This window comes from Leopardus geoffroyi, chromosome A3 (assembly GCF_018350155.1).
Source record: "Leopardus geoffroyi isolate Oge1 chromosome A3, O.geoffroyi_Oge1_pat1.0, whole genome shotgun sequence".
Lineage (NCBI taxonomy): Eukaryota > Metazoa > Chordata > Mammalia > Carnivora > Felidae > Leopardus > Leopardus geoffroyi.
The window spans coordinates 81,046,938-81,068,278 of record NC_059336.1 but is presented as its reverse complement, the minus strand read 5'-3'; the positions used below and the strand labels follow the sequence as shown (position 1 = coordinate 81,068,278).

The following is a 21,341-nucleotide window of genomic DNA, read 5'->3' as shown; positions in this document are numbered from 1 at the left end:
ACAAAATATAGTATCCTTTCTTGACAAAAACCCACAAGAAAATAGGGATAGAAGGAGCATACCTCAAGATCATAAAGGCCATTTATGAAAGACCCACCACTAACACCATCCTCAATGGGGAAAAACTGACAGCTTCCCCATAAGGTCAGGAATACGACAGGGATGTCCACTCTCACCATGTCGTTCAACACAGTTTTGGAAGTCCTAGCCTCAGCAATCAAACAAAAAGAAATAAAAGGCTTCCAAATCAATCAAGAAGTCAAACTTTCACTCTTCACAGATGACATGATACTCTACATGGAAAACCTCAAAGACTCCACTAAAAAATTGCTAGAACTGATAGGTAAATTCAGCAAAGTCGCAGGATGTAAAATAAATGTACAGAAATCATTTGCATTTCTGTACACCAATAATGAAGCAGCAGCAAGAGAAACCAAGGAATCGATCCCATTTACAACTACACTGAAAACCATAAAATACCTAGGACTAAACCCAACCAAAGAGGTAAAAGATCTGTATGCTGAAAACTATAGAAAACTTAAGAAAGAAATGGAAGAAGATACAAGGAAATGGAAAAACATACCATGCTCATGGATTCAAAGAATAAATATTGTTGAAATCTCAATACTACCCAAAAAAATCTACATATTCAATGCAATCCCTATCAAAATAACACCAGCTTTCTTCACAGAGCTAAAACAAACGATTCTAAAATTTGTATGGAACCAGAAGAAAACCCGAATAGCCAAAGCAATCCTGAAAAAGAAAACCAAAGCTGGAGGCATCACAATTCTGGACTTCAAGCTGAATTACAAACTGTAATCATCAAGACAGTATGGTACTGGAACAAAAACAGACACACAGATCAATGCAACAGACTAGAAAACCCAGAAGTGGACGCACAAATGTATGGCCAAATAATCTTCAACAAAGTAGGAAAGAGTGTCCAATAGAAAAAAGTATCATCAGCAAATAGTATTGGGAAAACTGGACATTCTTCATGTACCTTGACTGCTTTCTTACACAATATACAAAATAAAGTCAAAATGAATGAAAGACCTAAATGTGAGACAGGAGAACATCAAAATCTTAGAGGAGAAAAGAAGCAGTAACCTCTTTGACCTCGGCCACAGCAACTTACTAGACATGTCTCTGGAGGCAAGGGAAACAAAAGCAAACATGAGTTACTGGGAACTCATCAAGATAAAAAGCTTCTGGACAGTGAAGGAAACAATCAACAAAACTAAAAGGCAGCCAATGAGATGGGAGAAGCTATGTGCAAAAGACACATCGATAAAGGGTCAATATCCAAAATCTATAAAGACCTTAATCAAACTGAACACCCAAAAAACAAATAATCCAGTGAAGAAATGGACAAAAGACATGAACAGACACTTCAAAAGAAGACACATAGATGACTAACAGACACATGAAAAGATGCTCAACATCATTCATCATCAAGGAAATACAAATCAAAACCACATTGAGATACCACCTCACACCTGAAACAATGGCTAAAATTAACAACTCAGGAAAGGTTAGCTAGGATGTGGAGAAAGGGGAACACTTTTGCACTATTGGTGAGAATGCAAACTGGTACAGTTTGGAGGTTCCTCAAAAAATTAAAAATAGAACTACCCTAAAACCCAGCAATTGTACTACTAGCTATTTATCCAAAGGATACAAAAATGCTTATTTGAAGAGGCACATGCACCCCAATGTTTCTAGGAGCACTGACAACAGCCAAATTATGGAAAGACCCCAAATGCCCACTGACTGATGAGTGGATAAAGAATATGTGGTATATATGTAACAATTAAATATTACTCAGTAACCAAAAAGAATAAAATCTTGCTATTTGCAACAACGTGGATGGAACACATGTTATACTAAGTGAAATATAAGTCACTCGGAAAGAAATATCATATGATTTCACATATGTGAAACTTAGGAAACAAAACAGATGAATATACAAGAAGGGAAGGAAAAATAAAAAGAGACAGGGAGGCAAACCATTAGAGACTCTTAAATATAGGGAACAAATCGAGGATGGGTGTTGGGTGGGGGATGGGCTAAATGGGTGATGGGCATTAAGGAGTGCACTTGTTGGGATGAGCACTGGGTGTTATATTTAACTGATGAATCACTAAATTCTACTCCTGGAACCATTGCTATACTATATGTTAACTAGCCTGGACTTAAACAGATTTTTTTTTTAAAAAAATTTGGGTTTACTCTTCACACCATAGTAAATTCCAGAAGGATGAAGGATTTAAATCTAAACCATGTAGGGGCACCTGAGTGGCGCAGTGGGTTGAGTGTCTCACTTTAGCTCAGGTCATGGTCTTGCAGTTTGTGGGTTCAAGCCCCATGTTGGGCTTGCTACTGTCAGCTCAGAGCCCACTTTGAATCCTCTGTCCCCTTCTCCCTGCCCCTCCCCTGATTGTGCTCTCTCAAAAATAAACATTAAAATTTTCTTTTAAAAAATCTAAATCAGAAGAAAAAAAAAAGAGTGAAGTCCAATATAAGCTGGGTATTAGGAATTAGGGAAACTTTCTAAAAATTAGTGGTAGGCAAAACAGATCTTCAAAAGATGTGTGAATATGCTATGCAAATGGTAAAAGGGACTTCACAAACATTACACTAGAATTTTAGATTGACAATTTTGTGAATATATTTCATAATTTTTAGAAACATGTATGTATTTCTTTAGTATAATCTTTTAATAAAGAATAAAATGTTCATTAACCAAAAAAATGTAATTATAGTTGCCGAAAGATTATTCTGTATTATCCAGTTGGGTGCACTATATCTAATGAGCCAGAGATCTTTTTCTGGCTGGAGTAAAAATATTGTGGCAGTAGAGGAGGAAAGAAAGTTTTGAAGTGTGAAAGAGATTTGACCTATTGCTGGAGGAATCCTCATGGAAAGCTTGAAAGGGACTGTTCCTCTTCTAAGGAGCAAAGAATAGTCCTAACCCATAGCAAGAAAAGAGTGGGAGACCATAGTGCCATAACGTCAAGGAACTGAAGTCCATCAACAACCTGACTGAGCCTGCATCAAAATCTTCCCCATGAACCTCTAGACACCAGCCCAGCCCAGCTGACAACTTGATTTAAATCTTGTCAGGCCCTGAGCAAGAGGTTCAGGCAAGCTGCACTGTATGTGGACTTCCAAACTACAGAACAGTAAAATAAATGGGTGTTGATTTAAGGTGCTAAATCTGTGGTAACTTGTTATAGGAACAACAGAAAATCAACACACAAACCTTCAAAATCCAGAAGTAAAAAGGGAAAGGTGATAAAAGTAATAACTTAAAATTAATATATTTTATAGGGAAAAACACATTAAGCAAATTTTTAAGATGACCAACAAAAATATTCACAACTTACATGAATAAAAATTTAATATCTCTAATATATTAAGAGCTTCTAAAATACAGTAAAACAAAAGATGCACATTCCTGAAGAAAAATGGGTTAGGAACAGCGTGCACGGCAAATTAAAATCACCCTGAGATATTTCCCCCACCTGTTAGATTCTAAGTCTGACAGTATATGCCATTGACAAGGTTGTAGGAATGAATACATACACTGCCAGTGGGAATGCAAAATAACAAAAGTCCTATAAAAGAGAATTTGGCAATATCTAATAAATGTATAAAGTAACTTTGATCCAGAAATCTCACTTCTAGAAATCTAATCCAAAGACACCCATACACAAACATGTATACACGGAAAGATGAATGCACAAAGCTATTCATTATAACACTGTTTATGATAACCCCTCCCCTCCCCCCAAAAAAGACTGGATATAATCTAAATATTCATTAAAAGGAGAATAGTTCAATACACTATGGTACATCCAAATAAAGGAGAAATGTACAACTCTACACACAATAGACTGATGTTCAGAATCTACTAAGAATAAAGAACAAAGTGAACAAAGAATATGATACCATTTATCTCAGTGTATTTTTGTTTAAATATCTACAATAGTTATTATAGAAAAGGGTACAGGTGTAGAATTTATAGTTCCTTGAATATGCTTTTCTTTGCAGAGTGGACTCTGGAACCATTAATTTTACATAATTATATGGAGCTTTTTAAAAAATAATCGTAAAAATGAAACAAAACTAACTAGGTATCCAATTACTGCCATAATAATGCAAGAATTATTCTAAGTGACTTTTAAAATTCAGTGTTTGTAACTACACATATGAATAGATATAAAAATCGTCTTTCAAAACAATCTTCAGCTCTTTTACAATCATAATCAGTGGCACTATTATTAAGAATCCAAGAGTCAGACATGTGGTGTGGGATACAGCAAATGAACATTTATGATGATGACTAAGAACTAGGGTTTTCGACATAGGAGAATGGTGATATTAGTAATGCTGATGAAAAAAACATCTCTGTAGACCTGAAATTGAATTAATAATCTCAGTATTAACTAATGATGTAGTTTCTATTTGAAAAAAAAAATAATAAAAACCAAACCAAACATCAAACAAAATGACACAAATAAATGGGAAGATGCTCCATGCTTATAGATTGGAAAAAACAATATTGTTAAAATGTCCATACTACCCAAAGCAATCTACAGATTCAATGTAAACCCTATCAAATATCAACATTTTCACAGAACTATAACAAATAATTCTCAAATTTGTATGGAACCACAAAAGGCCTCAAATAGCCACAGCAATCTTGAGAAAAAAAGAATAAAGCTGTAAGTATCACAATCCCAGATTTCAAGGGATACTACAAAGCTGTAAGAATCAAAACAGTATGGTACTGGCACAAAAACAGGCACACAGATCCATGGAACAGGATAGAACCCAGAAATAAACCCACACTTTTATGGTCAATTAATCTACAACAAAGGAGACAAGAATATACAATGGGGAAAAGACAGCAAATGGTGCTGGGAAAACTGGATAGCTACATACAAAAGAATGAAACAGGGCCACTTACTTAAGCCATATGTTAAAAACAAAAACAACAACAACAAAAACTCAAAATAGATGAAAGTCCTAAATGTGACACCTGAAACCACAAAACTCTGAGAAGACTATATAGGCAGTAATAACTTTGACATGGGAAGGGAAACCAAAGCAAAATTAAACTATTGGGACTACACCAAAATGAAAAGCTTCTGCACAATGCAAGAAACCATCAACAAAATAACCTACTGAATGGGAGAAGGTATTTACAAGTGACATATCCAATAAGGGGTTAATATCAAATATATACAAAGAAGTTATATAACTTTACACCCCCCACAAAATAGTACAATTAAAATATAGGCAGAGGACCTGAACTGATATTTTTCCAAAGAAGTCATACAGATGGCCAATGGATACACGGAGATACTCAACATCACTAATCATCAAATGAAAACCACAAAGACATATGTATCACCTTATACCTGTCAGAATGTCTAAAATCAAAAAGACAAGTAACATATTGGCAAGGATATAGAGAAAAAGGAACCCTGTGCATTGCTGATGGGAATGCAAACTGGTATAGCCACTGTGGAAAACAGTATGGAGATTCCTCAAAAAATTAAAAGTTGAAATAGCATACAATCCAGTACTTCTACTTAAAATGAAAACACTAATTCAGAAAGATATATGTACTCCTGTATTTATTACAGCATTATTTATAACATCCAAGCTACAGAAACAATCCAGGTGTCTATGATGAATAGATAAAGAAGATGTGTGTGTGTACACACACACACACACACATGAATATTAGTCATAAGAAAAGAATGAACTTCTGCCTGGATGGGCACAGATGGAGCTAGAGAGCATTATGCTAAGTGAAACAAGTCAGTCTGAGAAAGGCAAATACCATGTGATTTCACTCATGTGGAATTTAAGAAACGAACAAAGAAGAAAAAGAGACAAGAAAACAGACTCTTAAACACAGTGCAAACTGGTGGTTTCCAGAGAAGTGGATGGGTGGAATGGGTAAAATAAAGTGGATTAAGAGTACATCTACCTTGGGGCACCTGGGTAGCTCAGTCAGTTAAGCATCCGACTTCAGCTCAGGTCATGATCTCATAGTTCATGAGTTGGAGCCTTGCATTGGGCTTTGTGCTGACAGCTCAGAGCCTGGAGCCTACTTCAGATTCTGTGTATACCTCTCTCTCTCTCCCTTCCCCACTCGCACTCTGTCTCTGTCTTTCTCTCTCTCTCAAAAATAAACATTAAAAATTTTCAAATTTTAAAAAGAGTACATTTACCTTGATAAGCACTGAGTAATGCATAAAATTATTTCATGATTATACTGTACACCTGAAACTAATATGTATTAATTATACTTCAATAAAAATTAATAAAAAGGGGAAGCACTTATTTTTAAAGAGATACAATATAAAATATTTCAAATAAAATGATCTGTCTAGGATTTGCTTCAATTATTATTCCAGGGGTAGAGTATTGAATGGTAGAGGATTGAGAAGAAACAAGATTGACCATAACTGGTAATTACTGAAGCTGGATGATGGAGAATTAGCTAAGGGATCATTATTCTGTTCTCTCTGGTTTCAGACATGTTGAAATTCCATAACAAGATGACTGTGGGGTGTGTTTATATTTAAATAACAAGCTGGCATAAATAAAAGTACTCTTGTAAATATCTTTGTACACATTATGCTAGTGTTTATAGAGGATAATTTCAAAGTATAGTATATTGAGTCCAAAAAGAAATATTTTTATGGACACCGCCAAATTTCCCTTTAAGTATTGATTTACTAACAATATACAATCAACAATATACAAGATACCCATTTCTAAAATCCTCACCAACAATCTGAGAAGTTAGATGACCTACCCAAGACCAGATGGCACAACCTAGAATAAAATTCAGATAAAGGTCAGTAATTATCATATTGCCTGAGTCAGTAGTTCATTAATTTGAACAGTGTTTAAATCTGTAGTTGAGTTCAAAAAAGGAGATAGGAGCTAAGAGAACTTACTGCTGTCATACACTGGCCTTCTGAAATAAATGGCACTATTTCCTTGGTTATCTTATACACGGTTCTTTAAATCTCTCTCTTCTTTTGTTGGCTATGTGCCTTCAAAGGAGATGTCCGTTCCAGTCTAAAATCTCCCAAAGGTTTTCAGGGTAAAACACATTTCAAGATGTGCAATACATGGAAGAGTGAAAATCTTATATGATATTGTTTGTTAAACTGACAGCTCTACTTAACAGAAGCCATTAAAATATTTACAAAGTAGCAGCTGCTCTAGTAAAAAAATACAGCTTTTTGGAGGCATGAAAATAAACAAGTTGATAAGTACAAGGTAAGCCGTTTGACAGCTTCTTTGTGTGCACTGCACAATATACAGAAAATTCTGATATTTACAGAGCAATTATAATACAAAGCCTTTTAAGTTAAAAGGACATAGAGCAAGTAAGAACTGTTTACAAGAATTCTTCATACTGATCTTTTAAACAATTTAGAAAGCCCCCAGACATAATTCTTTAAGAAGTGCTAGGTTTTTGGTGTTTTTTCTTTTAAATAAGCTTTATTTTTAGAAGATAATTATATACATGTCTCCATCTATAAACTGAATTTAGCATATGGACTACCAGTTTAAAATCTTTGTTATAGGAAAACAAAACAAAATTCTAGGTAATTCCTGCTTTTGGCAGACAGTTAAGATTACCCAATTCACTGACTCTTAGCCCAAACCCACACTCACTCTGCCTACTGAACACAAACGTATGACTATAAAGTAATAGATCACTAAGGATATAACCTCTCCATACTCTGTCCTCTGGCTCCATCCCAAACAAAATTCTGCCGCTTGGTAGTTTGTTAATTTAAGACTTTATCCTTTATTTACTAGGTGGAGCCAAACTACTAGTCATGCCTATAACATTCCCTGAAATTTAGTAAGCTCATTATTATATTTTTAAGTAAAACCACACTAATATAGCTATAATCTAAGACCATCTGCCTTATAGTAGTTAAGAATAAATACTGTTAAAACAATCCTTTTTTTTTTTTAATTTTTTAAACGTTTATTTATTTTTGGGAGAGAGAGAGCGTGCGCGAGTGAGCATGAATGGGGGAGGGGCAGAGAGAGGGAGACAGAGAACTCGAAGCAGGCTCCAGGCTCTGAGCTCTCAGCACACAGCCTGATGCAGGGCTCTAACCCACGAACTGCGAGATCATGACCAGAGTTGAAGTTGGGTGCTTAACCGACTGAGCCACCCAGGTGCCCCATAAAGCAATCCTTTTTCTTTTTTTTTAACGGTTCTCTCCTGCTGACATTTCCCCCAACTGCAACAATAATCATTTGCTGCTACTGTTGAATTTACTTTCATTTTATATTCAAGAAAGCACAATTGAAGCATAGCTACCCTGTTATCAAACTGTAATCTCATCAAGGACAGCCTTTATGTCTTCTTCATGTTTACATCCCCTACTCAGTAGAGCAACCTACATGGAGCCGACTCTCAATAAAAGTTTGCTTATACAAATAACCAAAGCCTATTTTCACATTTGAAAACAGAACCACCTCAGAACTCCATTTATTGTTAGAGATCCATACAGTCTCATTTCAGCCTTATTAGTAAGCAAAGAGTAAAAATGTTATGGCACATGTAATGGTATTCTACAAAATAAGTTTGCTTATGATACAAGTACTTTCTACAAACATTTTCATCCTTAAGATAATACTAACAGATCTCCAAGCAGAATTTATTACTTCAAATTATTGGAAGGAGATAATCCAAGCCATATGTATTTTGTAATGGACAAGAAAAGAAAATTGGTAACAGGGTAATTGGGAATAGGACTCAATGTGAAAATAAATAGTCTTCTTTGCCTACATGAAAGCTATTTAGTTATTACCTGTTATAGTTTTAGGCACTATGGAAACTAGTGACTTCACTGTGGAAGGAGCAACTTCAGCAAAATGGTGGACTAGGAAGCTTCAGACCCTTGTTCTCCCATGAAGACACCAACCTAACAGCTATGAGGAATAAAATACCTTTGTGAGAACTCTAGAAAATAGTGAGGGGCCATAGCACCCACACCAATGCATAAACAAGAAAAGGGGTGGTTCAGAAGGAGTAAAAGAATTCATTGCATTTTGCTCACCATACACACCATTCCTCACCTCAGTAGGGTGGTACAATAGGAAGAATATCACCCAGTAACCAACCCCTTCCTTGAGACAGAAGAAATAGAGTGGAACTTAAGTACAGTATTCTGGCTTCTCTGGGAAGTGTACAAGGAACTGACTTCTGTGTTGCCTGGCTTGAGATGTTAGTAAGAGTGACAGCAGCATAGTTTAGATATCAGATTGGAGGCCAGTGAAAACAGAAGTGAGTGCCTTGGTGCACTGAATATCAGAGGCTCTCAAGTCATGCAGGCAGGCACTAGGCAGAGCAAGAGAATAAGGGCAGAAGAATTCAATAGAAAATGAAATCTGAGAACAAATGGGAAATCAAGACACACACACACACACACACACACACACACACCTGTATATACTAAAAGCACACACACAACCCCAAAGAACACACATCAGGAAAGGTCTGAGAGGCCTCAGAATCTCTAGCCAGTCTGTTTGGTGAAGGTCTTCCCCTGAACAAAATCAGTCCATAAACACTAGGAGGGATTGCTGTTTTTTCAATGACAAAAATCTCAACAAAACGCCATAAAACATACAAAGAAACAGGGAAACATGGCCTAATCAAGACATTAAAATTAAGCCCTAGAAATTGAACATAAAGAAATGTAGATCTATAAAGTTCCTAAGAACTTAAAGTAATGGTTATAAGGATGATCAGTGACCTTAAAGAAAACATAGACAACTACACAAATCAGGAAAACAATGCATAAACAAAATGAGAATATCTGCAAAGAGATAGAAACTTTAAAAAAAAAATTCTGAAACTTAAAAATACAATAACAGAACTGAAAAATTCACCAAAACAGTTCAAAAACACACTTGATTAGGCAGAAGAAAGAACTGGCAAACTTAAACACAGATCATTTGAAATCATTGAGTCAGAGGAACAAAAAGAAAACAGAATGAAGAAAAAGTGAAGAGAGCCTAAGGGACTTATGGGTCACCATCAGAGTCCTAAAAATGTGTGATAGCAGTCGTAGAAGGAAAAGATAAAGGACAGAGAACTTACATGAGAAAACATTGGGAAGTGGCTGAAAACTTCCCAATCTAAGGAATGAAATGAAAACACAAACTGTAGATCAATGAACTCCAACTAGCATAAACACAAATAGACCCAAATTATAACAAAACTGTTCAAAGTCAAAGAGAATCTTGAAAACAGCAAGAGAAAAATGACTTGTCAAGTACAGATTATCAGATTTCTCAGCAGAAACCTTGCTGATCAGAAGAAACAGGATGATATACTAGAGTGCTAATGACAGAAAAAAACTGTCAAACAAGATTATTGTGTCCTATAAAACTGTGCTGAAAAACTGAAGGACAAATTAAGATCTTCCCAGATAAATAAAAGCTGAAGGGATTTAGTACTACTAGACCTGCTATACAAAAAAAAAAAAAAAAAATACTAGGGACTCCTGCAAATTAAACCAAAAAGTGCTAGACAGCAACATGAAGTCCGATTCAAGTATAAAGTTACCCAGTAAAGGTAAAAATACAAATATAGAATCCTGTATTACTGTAAGTTTGTTACATAAATCCACTTTTAATTCTTGTACAGAGTATAAAAGACAAAAACCCTAAAAAAACTATACATCTATGTTAATAGGTATACAATATATAAAGATATAATTTGTAACAATAACAAATGGGGGAACAGAACCATAAGGGGGTAAGGTTTTGAATGTGATTAAAGTTATCAGTTTAAAATAGATTTTTTAACTTTTAAGATACTTTATATAATTAAAATTATATCCAAAAGAAAAACTATAGAATACACACAAAAGCAAATGAGAAGGAATTACAACATATCAATACAAAGAAAAAGTCAAACACAAAAAAAAACAGTAAGAGAAATAAAGGACAAAAAGCTGTAAGACATCAAAAAACAAGTAACAAAATGACAATGGTAAGTCCTTCTGGGTCAATTAGTTTAAATGTAAATGGATTACACTCCTCAATCAAAAAACACAGATTGAGTGGATTAAACAAACAAGATCCAATAATATATTTCATGCAAGAGACTCACTTTATATTTATAGGCTGAAAATGAAAGCATGGAAAAATATATTCTGTGAAAATAATAACAAGAGCAAAGATATCTGTCTAATAGCAGCCAGAAAGACTTCAAGTCAAAAACTATCACAAGAGACAAAAAAGTATATCATATAATGAGAAGGAGCACAACTCACAAGGAGGATCTAACAATTATAAGTATTTAGCAAACACAGCAGCTCTTAAATATATGAAGCAAACACTGACAAAATTGAAAGGAGAATGAGAGAGTAACAAAACAATAGTAGGAGACTTCAGCACCCTTCTATCAGTAATAGAAGAACAACCAAACAGAAGATCAAAAGGACATAGAGGGCTTGAACCATACTATACACTAACTGGACCTAACAGACATCTATACAACACTCACGCAACAGTGTAAAATACATTATTCTCAAGTGCACATGGAGCATTCTGCCAGACAGACCTTAAGTCAGGCAACAACAACAAAAAAAAAAACACAAAAAACCAAAGAACAAAAAAAAAAAAAAATCCAAGTCTTAACAATGTAAAGACTGAAATCTTAGAAAATATCTCTTGCAAACACAATGGAATAAAACTAGAAATCAACAGAAAGAGAACTTAAAATTCTGTAAATATATGTGTATTAGGGTTCTCCAGGGAACAAATAGATACATGAGGGGATTTATTGTAGGAATTGGCTCACATGATTATAAAAATTGAGAAGATCCATGGTACACCACCTGCAAGCTTTAGAACCAAGAAAGCTGGTGGTGTATTTCAGTCCAGTGTAAAGGCCTGAGAATCAGAAGCACCAATGGTTTAACTCCCAGTCTGAGGCCAAAGGCTTGAGAACAGGGATGGGGGATGGGCAGCAACACTGGTACAAGTCCCAGAGTTGAAAAAGCCCAATGAATGAGGAATTCCAACATCAGAAGGAAGGAGAAGATAGATGTCCCAGTGCAAGAAGACAGAGACACAATTCACCCTTTCTCTGCCTTTTTGTTCTATTTGGGCCTTCAACAGATTGGATGATACCTACCTAGTAGACTTCTTTATTTAGTCTACTGATTCACATGCTAATTGCTTCCTGAACTCATTCACAGACATACCCAAAAATAATGTTTTACTGGCTATCTGGGCATCATTTAACCCAGTCAAGTTGACACATAAGATTCACCATCACAACATGGATATTAACACCCTTGTAAATAAACGATGGCTCAAAGAAGTCACAAGGGAAATTAGAAAATATCTTGAGACAAATGAAAATGAAAACACAATATACCCAAATTTTGGGGATGCAGCAAAAGCAGTGCTAAGAGAAAAGATGTATCAGTAAATATTTACATTAAAAAGAAGCAAGATGTCAGATCAACAACCTAAATTTATACCTCAGGAACTAGAGAAAGAAGAACTAAGCCCCAAGTTAGCCAAAGGAAGGAAATAACAAAGATCAAAGTTGAAATAAATGGAGGCCAGAAAAATAGAAAAGATCAAGGAAACTAAAAGCTTTTTTAAAAAACTTCAACAAAAATTAAGGAATCATTGACTAGATTAAGAACAAAAAGAGAAAACTCAAAAATAAATATCAGAAGGAGGGGCTATTACAACCAATACCACAGAAATAAAAAGGATTCTAACTACTATGAAGAACTACATGCCAACAAATTGTAAAACCTAGAAGAAATGGATAAATCCTAGAAATGGATAAATCAAAAAGAAAAGTCCAGTGACGGCTTCACTGGAAAGTCCACTACACATTCAAAGAAGACCACCAGTCCTCTTCAAACTTTTACAAAAAAAAAAAACTGAAGAGGAAACAACAGCCCATACTCATTTTATGAAGCCATCATTACTCTATGTAGGAGTGCTGACAATACTAATTCCATCTTTGACCCTACCATCTTGTTCATGTTCATTTGATGACCTCTCTTTTGGGGTTTCGTGTTCCAGGCCCCTTGGAGATTAATATACATGCCTTAGGCTGCCAAGGCTAGGATGAGGTGGAAGGCATGTTTTAGCCTCCTGTGAATCTGTTAGCCATAACACAGCCTTTCCCCCTCATGATGCACAGGTGGTGCCACAAGATCTAATAAAAGGTTAGCTGTCAATTAGGTACATGCAAACCCTTTGAGGTACATGTTAACCCTCTGATCTCATTACACTATCCTTCTTTGTGTCCCCTAGCTCTAATAAAATCTGTGGACAAAGGTCTGGATTTTCTGGAGAATAACTATGTAGTTGCCATGGATCTCCCCCACCTGATTGCCCCATCAATAAGTTACCATGAAAAAAAAACTCTGTGTATACTGTATGGAATCACCACCTTCATATTCCTGTCTCAAAGTGCTTTCTCAATTTGGGGGATACTTTAATGTCCCTCCCTGACTTTCTAGCACCCTAATACCAAAGCCAGACAAAAACATTAAATAACAGAATATACCAATATTTCTGATGAATGCTTATGCAAATTCTTAACAAAATACTACTAAACCAAATTCAGCAGCATATTTAAAACATTATACTCCAACTAATTTATTTCTGGAATGCAAGGACAGTTCAACCTACAAAAGTAAATTAATGTAATATACCACAATAACAGAATGAAGGACAGAAATACCCTCTCATAATAAAAACTCAACAAACTAAATAGAAAAGGAAAGTATCTTGACATTAAAAAGACTCATATTAAAATTATTAAAAGCCCACCACTAATATCATAGTTAAAAGTGAAAAGTTGAAAGCTTTTCCTCTACAATCATGAACAAGACAAGGATGCTCTCTTTCTCTATTTCTTTTCAATATGGTGCTGGAAATCCCAGCCAGAGCAATTAGGAAATAAAATAAATAGGGGTGGCTCAATTAGTTAAGTGTTTGACTTCAACTCATGTCATGATCTCACAGTTTGTGAGTTCGAGCCCCACACAGGGCTCTCTGCTGTCAGTGCAGATCTGGCTTTGGATCCTCTGTCTCCCTCTCTCTCTCTGCTCCTCCCCTGCTCACACATACTTGCACACAAGCTCACTCTCTCTCTCCCCAGAATAAAGAAACCTTTAAAAAATAAAATAAATAGAAGCATCCAAATCAGAAAAAGACCCTTAACTATACAGAACTGTAGGCTACTGGAGGGAATTGGTGGGGAGGGATGGGTAACATAGGTGATGGGGATTAAGGAGTGCACTTGATGTGATAAGCCCCAGGTGTTGTATGAAAGTGTTGAATCACTGTATTGTACACCTGAAACTATATTATACTGTATATTAACTAACTGGGATTTAAATAAAAACTTTTTTTAATTTTTAAAAAATGAACAATTTATAAAGAAAAATTTTAAAAACAAATCCAATCAAGAAAAATTAAATTCTTAGGAATAAACCTAAGGAGGTAAAACACCTATACACTGAAAAGAAGAAAACACTACTGAAAGAAAATGAAGACAGTAAAAAGTGAAAAAGCATTCCTTGTTCATGAGTTGTTAAGATTTACTGTTAAAATGTCCTTAGATCCCAAAGGAATCTAAAGATTCAGTACAATCCTTCTCAAAATCCCAATGACATATTTTGCAGAAACAGAAAAACCTATCCTAAAATTCATATGGAATCTCAATGGACCCTAAAGAACCGAAATAATCTTGAGAAAGAATAAAGCTGAAGGACTCACAGTTCCTCATGTCAAAACTTAATACAAAGCTACTGTAACCAAAACAATAAATAGTACTGGCATAACAGCAGACATATAGACTGATGGAATATAACAGAGAGCCCAGAAATAAACCCTTATATATATGGTCAAGTGATTTTCAACAAGGGTACCCAGTCCAGTGCAGGAAAGGACAGTCTTTTCAACAAATGGTGCTTGGAAAACTAGATATCCATATTAAAAAGAAATGAAGTTGGGGAGCACCTGGGTGGTTCAGTAAGTTAAGTGTCCAACTCCTGATTTTGGCTCAAGTCATAATCTCACAGTTAATGGACTGAGCCCCGTGTGGGGCTCTGTGCTGACAGCATGGAGCCCATTTGGGATTCTCCCTCTCCCTCTCTCTCTGTCCCTTTCCTGCTCATGCTTTTTCTCTCTCTCTCAAAATAAATGAATAAACATTATAAAAAAATGAATTTGGACCCTTAACTTTCACCATCTATGAAAATTAACTCACAATGGACCAAAGGCCTAATTGTAAGACCTAAACTATCCAACTTACAGAGATAAAACAAAGAGAAAGCTTCATGACATTGGATTTGGCAATGGTTTCCTGGATAGGATACCAAAGTAGGCAACAAAAATAAACTGGACTGCATCAAAATTTAAAACTTTTATTCATCAAAGGACACTATCAACAGAATGAAAAGGGCAACCCATAGAATAGGAGAGAATATTTGAAAATCATATATTCTATTTAGTAGTATATATGTAGTAAGGGTTTAATATCCAGAAAGATAAAGTACTCCTAAAACTCAACAACAAAATCAAACAATCTGATTCAAAAATGGACAAAGGGACTTGAATAGATATTTCTCCAACAAAGAAAATCAAATGGCCAATAGGCACATGAAAATATGTTTGACATCACTGATAATTATGGACGCAAAAGCAAAACTATAATGAGATATAGTTATACGTGAGTTATATGTGAGCACCTCACATCCATTAGGATGGCTATAATAAAAAAAAGAAAGGAAAATAACAAGTGTTGGCAAAACTGGAAAAATTGTGGAGTGCTCTTGGTGGGATTGTAAAATGTTGCCACCACAACAAAAAAACATGGCAGTTCATTAAAAACTTTAAAAAAATATACCTTACCTATGATCCAGCAACTCCACTTATAGGTACATATCCAAAGGAATTGTAATCAGAGTATCAAAAAGATATCTGCACGCCCATCTTCATAGAAGAATTATTAACAGTAGCCAAAAGCTGGAAGCAACCCAAATCTCCATGGACGATCAAATGTATAAACCAAATGTGGTTCTGTGTACACACACACATGCACAGTGGGATATTATTCAGCCTTAAAAAGGAAGGAAATCCTGGGGATGCCTAAGTGGCTCAGTGAGTTAAGTGTCCAACTCTTGATTTCTGTTCAGGTAATCATCTCATGGTCGTGAAACTGAGCCTGGCACATGGGGGTCTGGGCTGGAAATGGAGCCTGCTTAAGATTCTGTCTCTCTCCCCACCATTCCCCCCTTCAAAAAAATTTTTTTAAAAAAATTGTTAAGAAAGGAAGGAAATCCTACCACATGGATGAGCCATGAGGACATTATGCTAAGGAGAATATGCCAGTCACATAAATACAAATACTGTATGATACCACTTAAATGAAGTACTAAAGTAGTCAGATTTATAGAAACAAAAAGTAAGATGGTGGTTACCAGGGCCTAGAAGAAGGGAAAAAGGAAATAAATAGGGAGTTTTTTAATGGGTGTACAGTGTCAGTTTTGAAAGCAGAAAATATTTTGGAGATCTGTTGCACAATGAGGTGAATATACTTAATACTATTGAACTGCACACTTAAAAAAATGGTTACCATGGTTGGAACACCTGGGTGGCTTAGTTGGTTAAGCATCCAACCCTTGATTTCAGCTCAGGTCATGGTTTCATGAGTCTGAGCCCCACATTGGGCTCTGTGCACTGACAGTGTGGAGTCAGCTTAGGATTCTCTGTCTCCTTCTCTCTCTGCCCCTCCCTGGTTCATGCTCTGTCTCTCTCTCAAAAAAAAACGAAAGGAAGGAAGGAAGGAAGGAAGGAAGGAAGGAAGGAAGGAAGGAAGGAAGGAGAGAGAGAGAGAGAGAGAGAGAGAGAAAGAAAGAAAGAAAGAAAGAAAGAAAGAAAGAAAGAAAGAAAGAAAGAAAGAAAGAAAAAGAAAGAAAGAAAAAGAAAAACAAAATACACACATGCACAGGGTGCAGTCCTAAGAGTTTTTGGCTTTTAATCAGATTTATGTTTTTCAGATATATTTTTCACAACTTCGTCATGTTTCACCATTTTTCTAAACAATGCCCTGTCAAAGTTGCCAATATTAAAGTTTGCTTTCTTCATCTGTATGATGTGGGAATAACAAACTCTCTGTACACTTTAAAATTGTAATTAAGAGTAAATATTAGAAAAGAAAGATACTTTCCTTTATTGCTTTCAAATTATGTTCAACATATGGAGTGTAAAATAATTCACCTCTCACAACTTTCCAATATAATAAAATATTCCAGTAATTTGTTCACAACAAAAATATTTGATTAATAAAATGCTGGCTAAAAACATTCTGAATGAAGTTACAAGTGAATTTTTAAAATCTAAACTCAGAAACATTAATTACTCAGTTACCAAATTCCCCTGGGTAGAGCTAAGTGTAAGAATGACAGAAGTCATAGGGGGACTATGACTACAAGATTTCCACTGTGCATTATATAGTTAATTGACAAATTTTTAAGTTTCGTTGGGCTATGTGAAAGATTTTCCTGTAAGCATACTTATGAAGGAGTTATCAGAAATTTTATTTGATTTTAACTTATATCTTGATCATTTTTTAACAGAACTCCTGGGGCCTTTGGACAGAGGAGATACGCTAAATGAAGCTTTTGTTGGCCTATCTTTAGCTCCTCAAGGAGAAGACACATTTCCAGATGACCTCCCTCCCTTTTGTTCAGTCCATAAACATATTCAACAAAGAACACAGAATGTCTCTTCTAACAGGTAAGATATGTTGAACTGAGTAAAGTGCTCCACAAAGTATTTAGTATTAAACAATTTAAATATTCCCTTTTTAAATGCAAACTAATAGTTAAGCAAGGAGATTTCAAAATATCAAAGAAAAAAATGTGCATTTTCTCATGGCAACGACTTTAGAGTAGTTTGTTCATGCAACAGCATTTATGATGTAATTGAGTGTAAAGAGTATTGGTAGAATGAATGTTATTGCAAACCAACATGAACATGAAATTACTATAAGATACTAAATTCTAGTCTTACTCTGTTGTTAAATTTTAGGATTGTGAGATTATTAAATTAAAATATTAATTTTTAGTATATTCAGTTTGTATTATAATTTATATGATCATACTTATGAAGGTTACCATTAGTTTTTGGAATCTGATAATTGATAACTCATATGTATGTAGCTGATTATATTGGGTTATTGAGAAAATAAAGGATAAATGTGAAGTAAATATACTAGACAAAGTATTATTATTTATAATGGTAGCTATGTTAATTATGATAATGCTTTGAAACAAATGTCAGCAAACTTTTTGTGTAAAGCACCAGATATTAGGCTTTGTGGATCATACAGATTTTATCACAACACTCAACTATGCCATCTTAGTATGAAAGCAGCCATAGATAATACATAAATAAATGAGAGTGGCTGTGTTACAGTAAAACTTTACTTACAAAAATAGGCAGTGGGCAGGATTTGGCCCCTATTTGGTAGCTTACATACCTGCTCTTAAGGATCCCAACTATATGCAATTACTGTGAAGAGGCCATATTTTTCATATATATCATATTTCAATATATTCCATATTTCCTATCAATTATACATGCATACTTAAAACATCCTTGAGAAAAATGCTTCAAACTACATAGTTTGGTTAATAGTAAATAAAGGAGAATTTCCAGGTCTGGCAAAGTTTAGAGGTGAATAAATCCTATCCCCAGGAAACAGTTTTAAAACTGGACAAAAACTACAATTTCAGGGCTCTGAAATCAAAAAGGGCAAACAACAATTTGATAAGCATTTATTCATGAAATAATGCTGAACTTCTAGTAATGAAGGGGAAATCTGATGTTCTGGGGCTGCTCCCATCCTTTCACCACTCCCAAGCTAGTTCAGCCTTGTAGTTAGTTCTAGGGTAGCACCGGCTGTGAAAAACCAGCTAGTTGACATGATGTGGAGCTTTTGAATGGAAAAACCCTTGTCCAGCACTATTATCGATAAAAATGACAAACTAACTGTCAGCAAAAGTAACAAATTTGATAGGAAATGAACAGGGAAAGCCACAGTTCTACTAGCCTGCTTAGGTCAAGTGACAGAATGGGAGACTAGCCAAAAATTTAACCAGAAGATCCTGGAATAAGACCATCTAATTAAGCTCTTTACACATTCCTTGATAGAGTTGTATGGCCTCTTAATTTTTTTTGGCTCCCTTTTATATTGCAGGATCCTAAATCTTCCCCTTTTGCTTCTTTCTTCCTTCACACCCAACTGCCATAAGGTGCTTCTCCCTTTCTACCTTTTTCACCCACTCATCACCCCACCCCGGAAGCTGTGCATTTAAAAAAACTATCCCTTCAAGTTGCATGGTGTAGTTCAGGCTAAGAACACCAGGAATTGGAGATCATGCACTAGCATTTGGAGTTTTTTCCATTTTATTTACAATTGTTTGGAAGTTCTCTGTCAAGTCATGCTGAAGCTGTAGCTTTCATGCAGTTTGTTTCTTCCTTATTATGTTCTATACTGTTTATAGAGGAAGTACTGAGAGGTGGAAAGGAAAGCAGTCATTATTATCTTCAACTACCAGGCAGTCCTACTTCTTTATTTACTTTTTTAAAAACAATGTTACTGGCGTATAATTTACATGTACCACAAAATTCACTCCTTGTAAGTATACAATTCAAATATGTTTGCTGAAGGTATAAAGCTGTGCAACTACCACTACAGTGTAGTTTTAGAACATTTCCACTGCCACAAAGTTCCCTTATGCCAATAATTTACAGTCCATTCCCACTCCTACCTCCAGCCTGAGCCAGTCATGTGTCTGCTTCCTGCCTCTAGAAGAATTTCATATAAATGATATCATACAGTCTGGAAACTTTATATAAATTAATTCATACAATATGTTGTCTTTTTTTGTGTCAGCCTTCCTTCACTTAGCATTATGGTTTCTGAGGTTCATACATGTTGTAGTGTCTAGTTTATTCCTTTTTAATTTCTGAGTAGTATTCCGTTGTATGGATATACCATATTTTGTTTATCCACTCACCAGCTGCTGGATATTTTAATTACTTGTAGCTTTCGGCTACATGAATAATGTTGATATAAATATTCACATAAGTCTTCGAGGGAACATATGTTTTCATTTCTCTTGGGTAGATACCTAGGAGTGGAACTGATAGATCATGCTCTCAGTTTATATTTATCTTGTTAGTTTTTAGAAACTACCAAATTGTTTTTCCAAAGTGACTAACATTTTACATACCCATCAGCAACATACAAGGGTTTCAGTTTCTCCATATCCTCACTTGTGGTTGGTATTGTCAGTCTTTTTTATCATAACCATTCTACCGGGTATAGTGCCTCATTATGATTTTAATTTGCATTTCCCTAATGACTAGTGATGTTGAGCATTTTTATGTGATTATTAGCCATTAGCTTATCTTTGGTGAAATATTTATGCAAAACGTTGTCCATTTTTTAAATAAGTTCTCTTATTATTGAATTATAAGACCTCTTTATATATTCCTCAATTTGAAGTCCTTTATCACATAATTTGATTTGCAAATATTTTCTCCCAGTCTATGGCTTGCCCTCTCATTTTCCTAACAGTGCCTTTTGAAGTGCAAAAGTTTCAAATTTTGGTAAAGCACAGTTTAGTTTTTCTTTTATTGATTGTACTTTTATATATAAGAAATCTTTTTCTAAACGAAAATCACAAAAATTTTCTCTTATGTTTTCTCCTGGAAGTTTTATAATTTTAGCTTTACATTCAAGTCCATTTTGAGTTAATTTTTATGTCTCATATAAGGGTTAAAGTTCATTATTTTGTATATGAAAATCTAATTGCCTTTACTCCTTTGTCAAAATCAATTGACCATACGTGTGAAGATTTATTTCTGGATTTGCCATTCTGTTCCATTGGTCTATGTATCTACCCCACAAAAACAAGTGTCAGACTTAGCTATACAAAGGGTTCCAATGAACCAGAATCTCACAAAACACATTCCAATACCACAAAAATAAACAGGAAAAAGATGAAGAGTTCTATAGAGTTATACTGCAAAGAAGCAGAAAAATGTAGACCAACATATATCAATTGAGAAAAATACTCTCCCCTAAAACAGGCATGAAGTACAAGAAAACTGTACAACACTTCAAGCACTCTGGAAACCCACTCTGAATTAGATGAAAACTAAGAGGAGAGGCAGGGAAGAGGAAGCTCAGTGCATTCAAGAAG

The 21,341-nt window shown here is 35.1% G+C and overlaps 1 protein-coding gene across 4 annotated transcripts in view; it reads left to right on the top strand.

Moving 5' to 3' along the window:
- The window catches only part of LOC123580849 (WD repeat containing planar cell polarity effector), a 387,009-nt gene that overhangs the window by 301,163 nt on the left and 64,505 nt on the right, over positions 1-21,341 (top strand). For 3 of the 4 annotated variants that reach the window (XM_045446220.1, XM_045446221.1, XM_045446223.1), the window contains one exon: positions 17,703-17,862. In XM_045446220.1, the coding sequence (XP_045302176.1) occupies positions 17,703-17,862 (160 nt within the window). Of the gene's footprint in view, positions 1-17,702; positions 17,863-21,341 lie in introns of those variants that run through there. The other variant, XR_006703493.1, reaches the window with a different exon arrangement.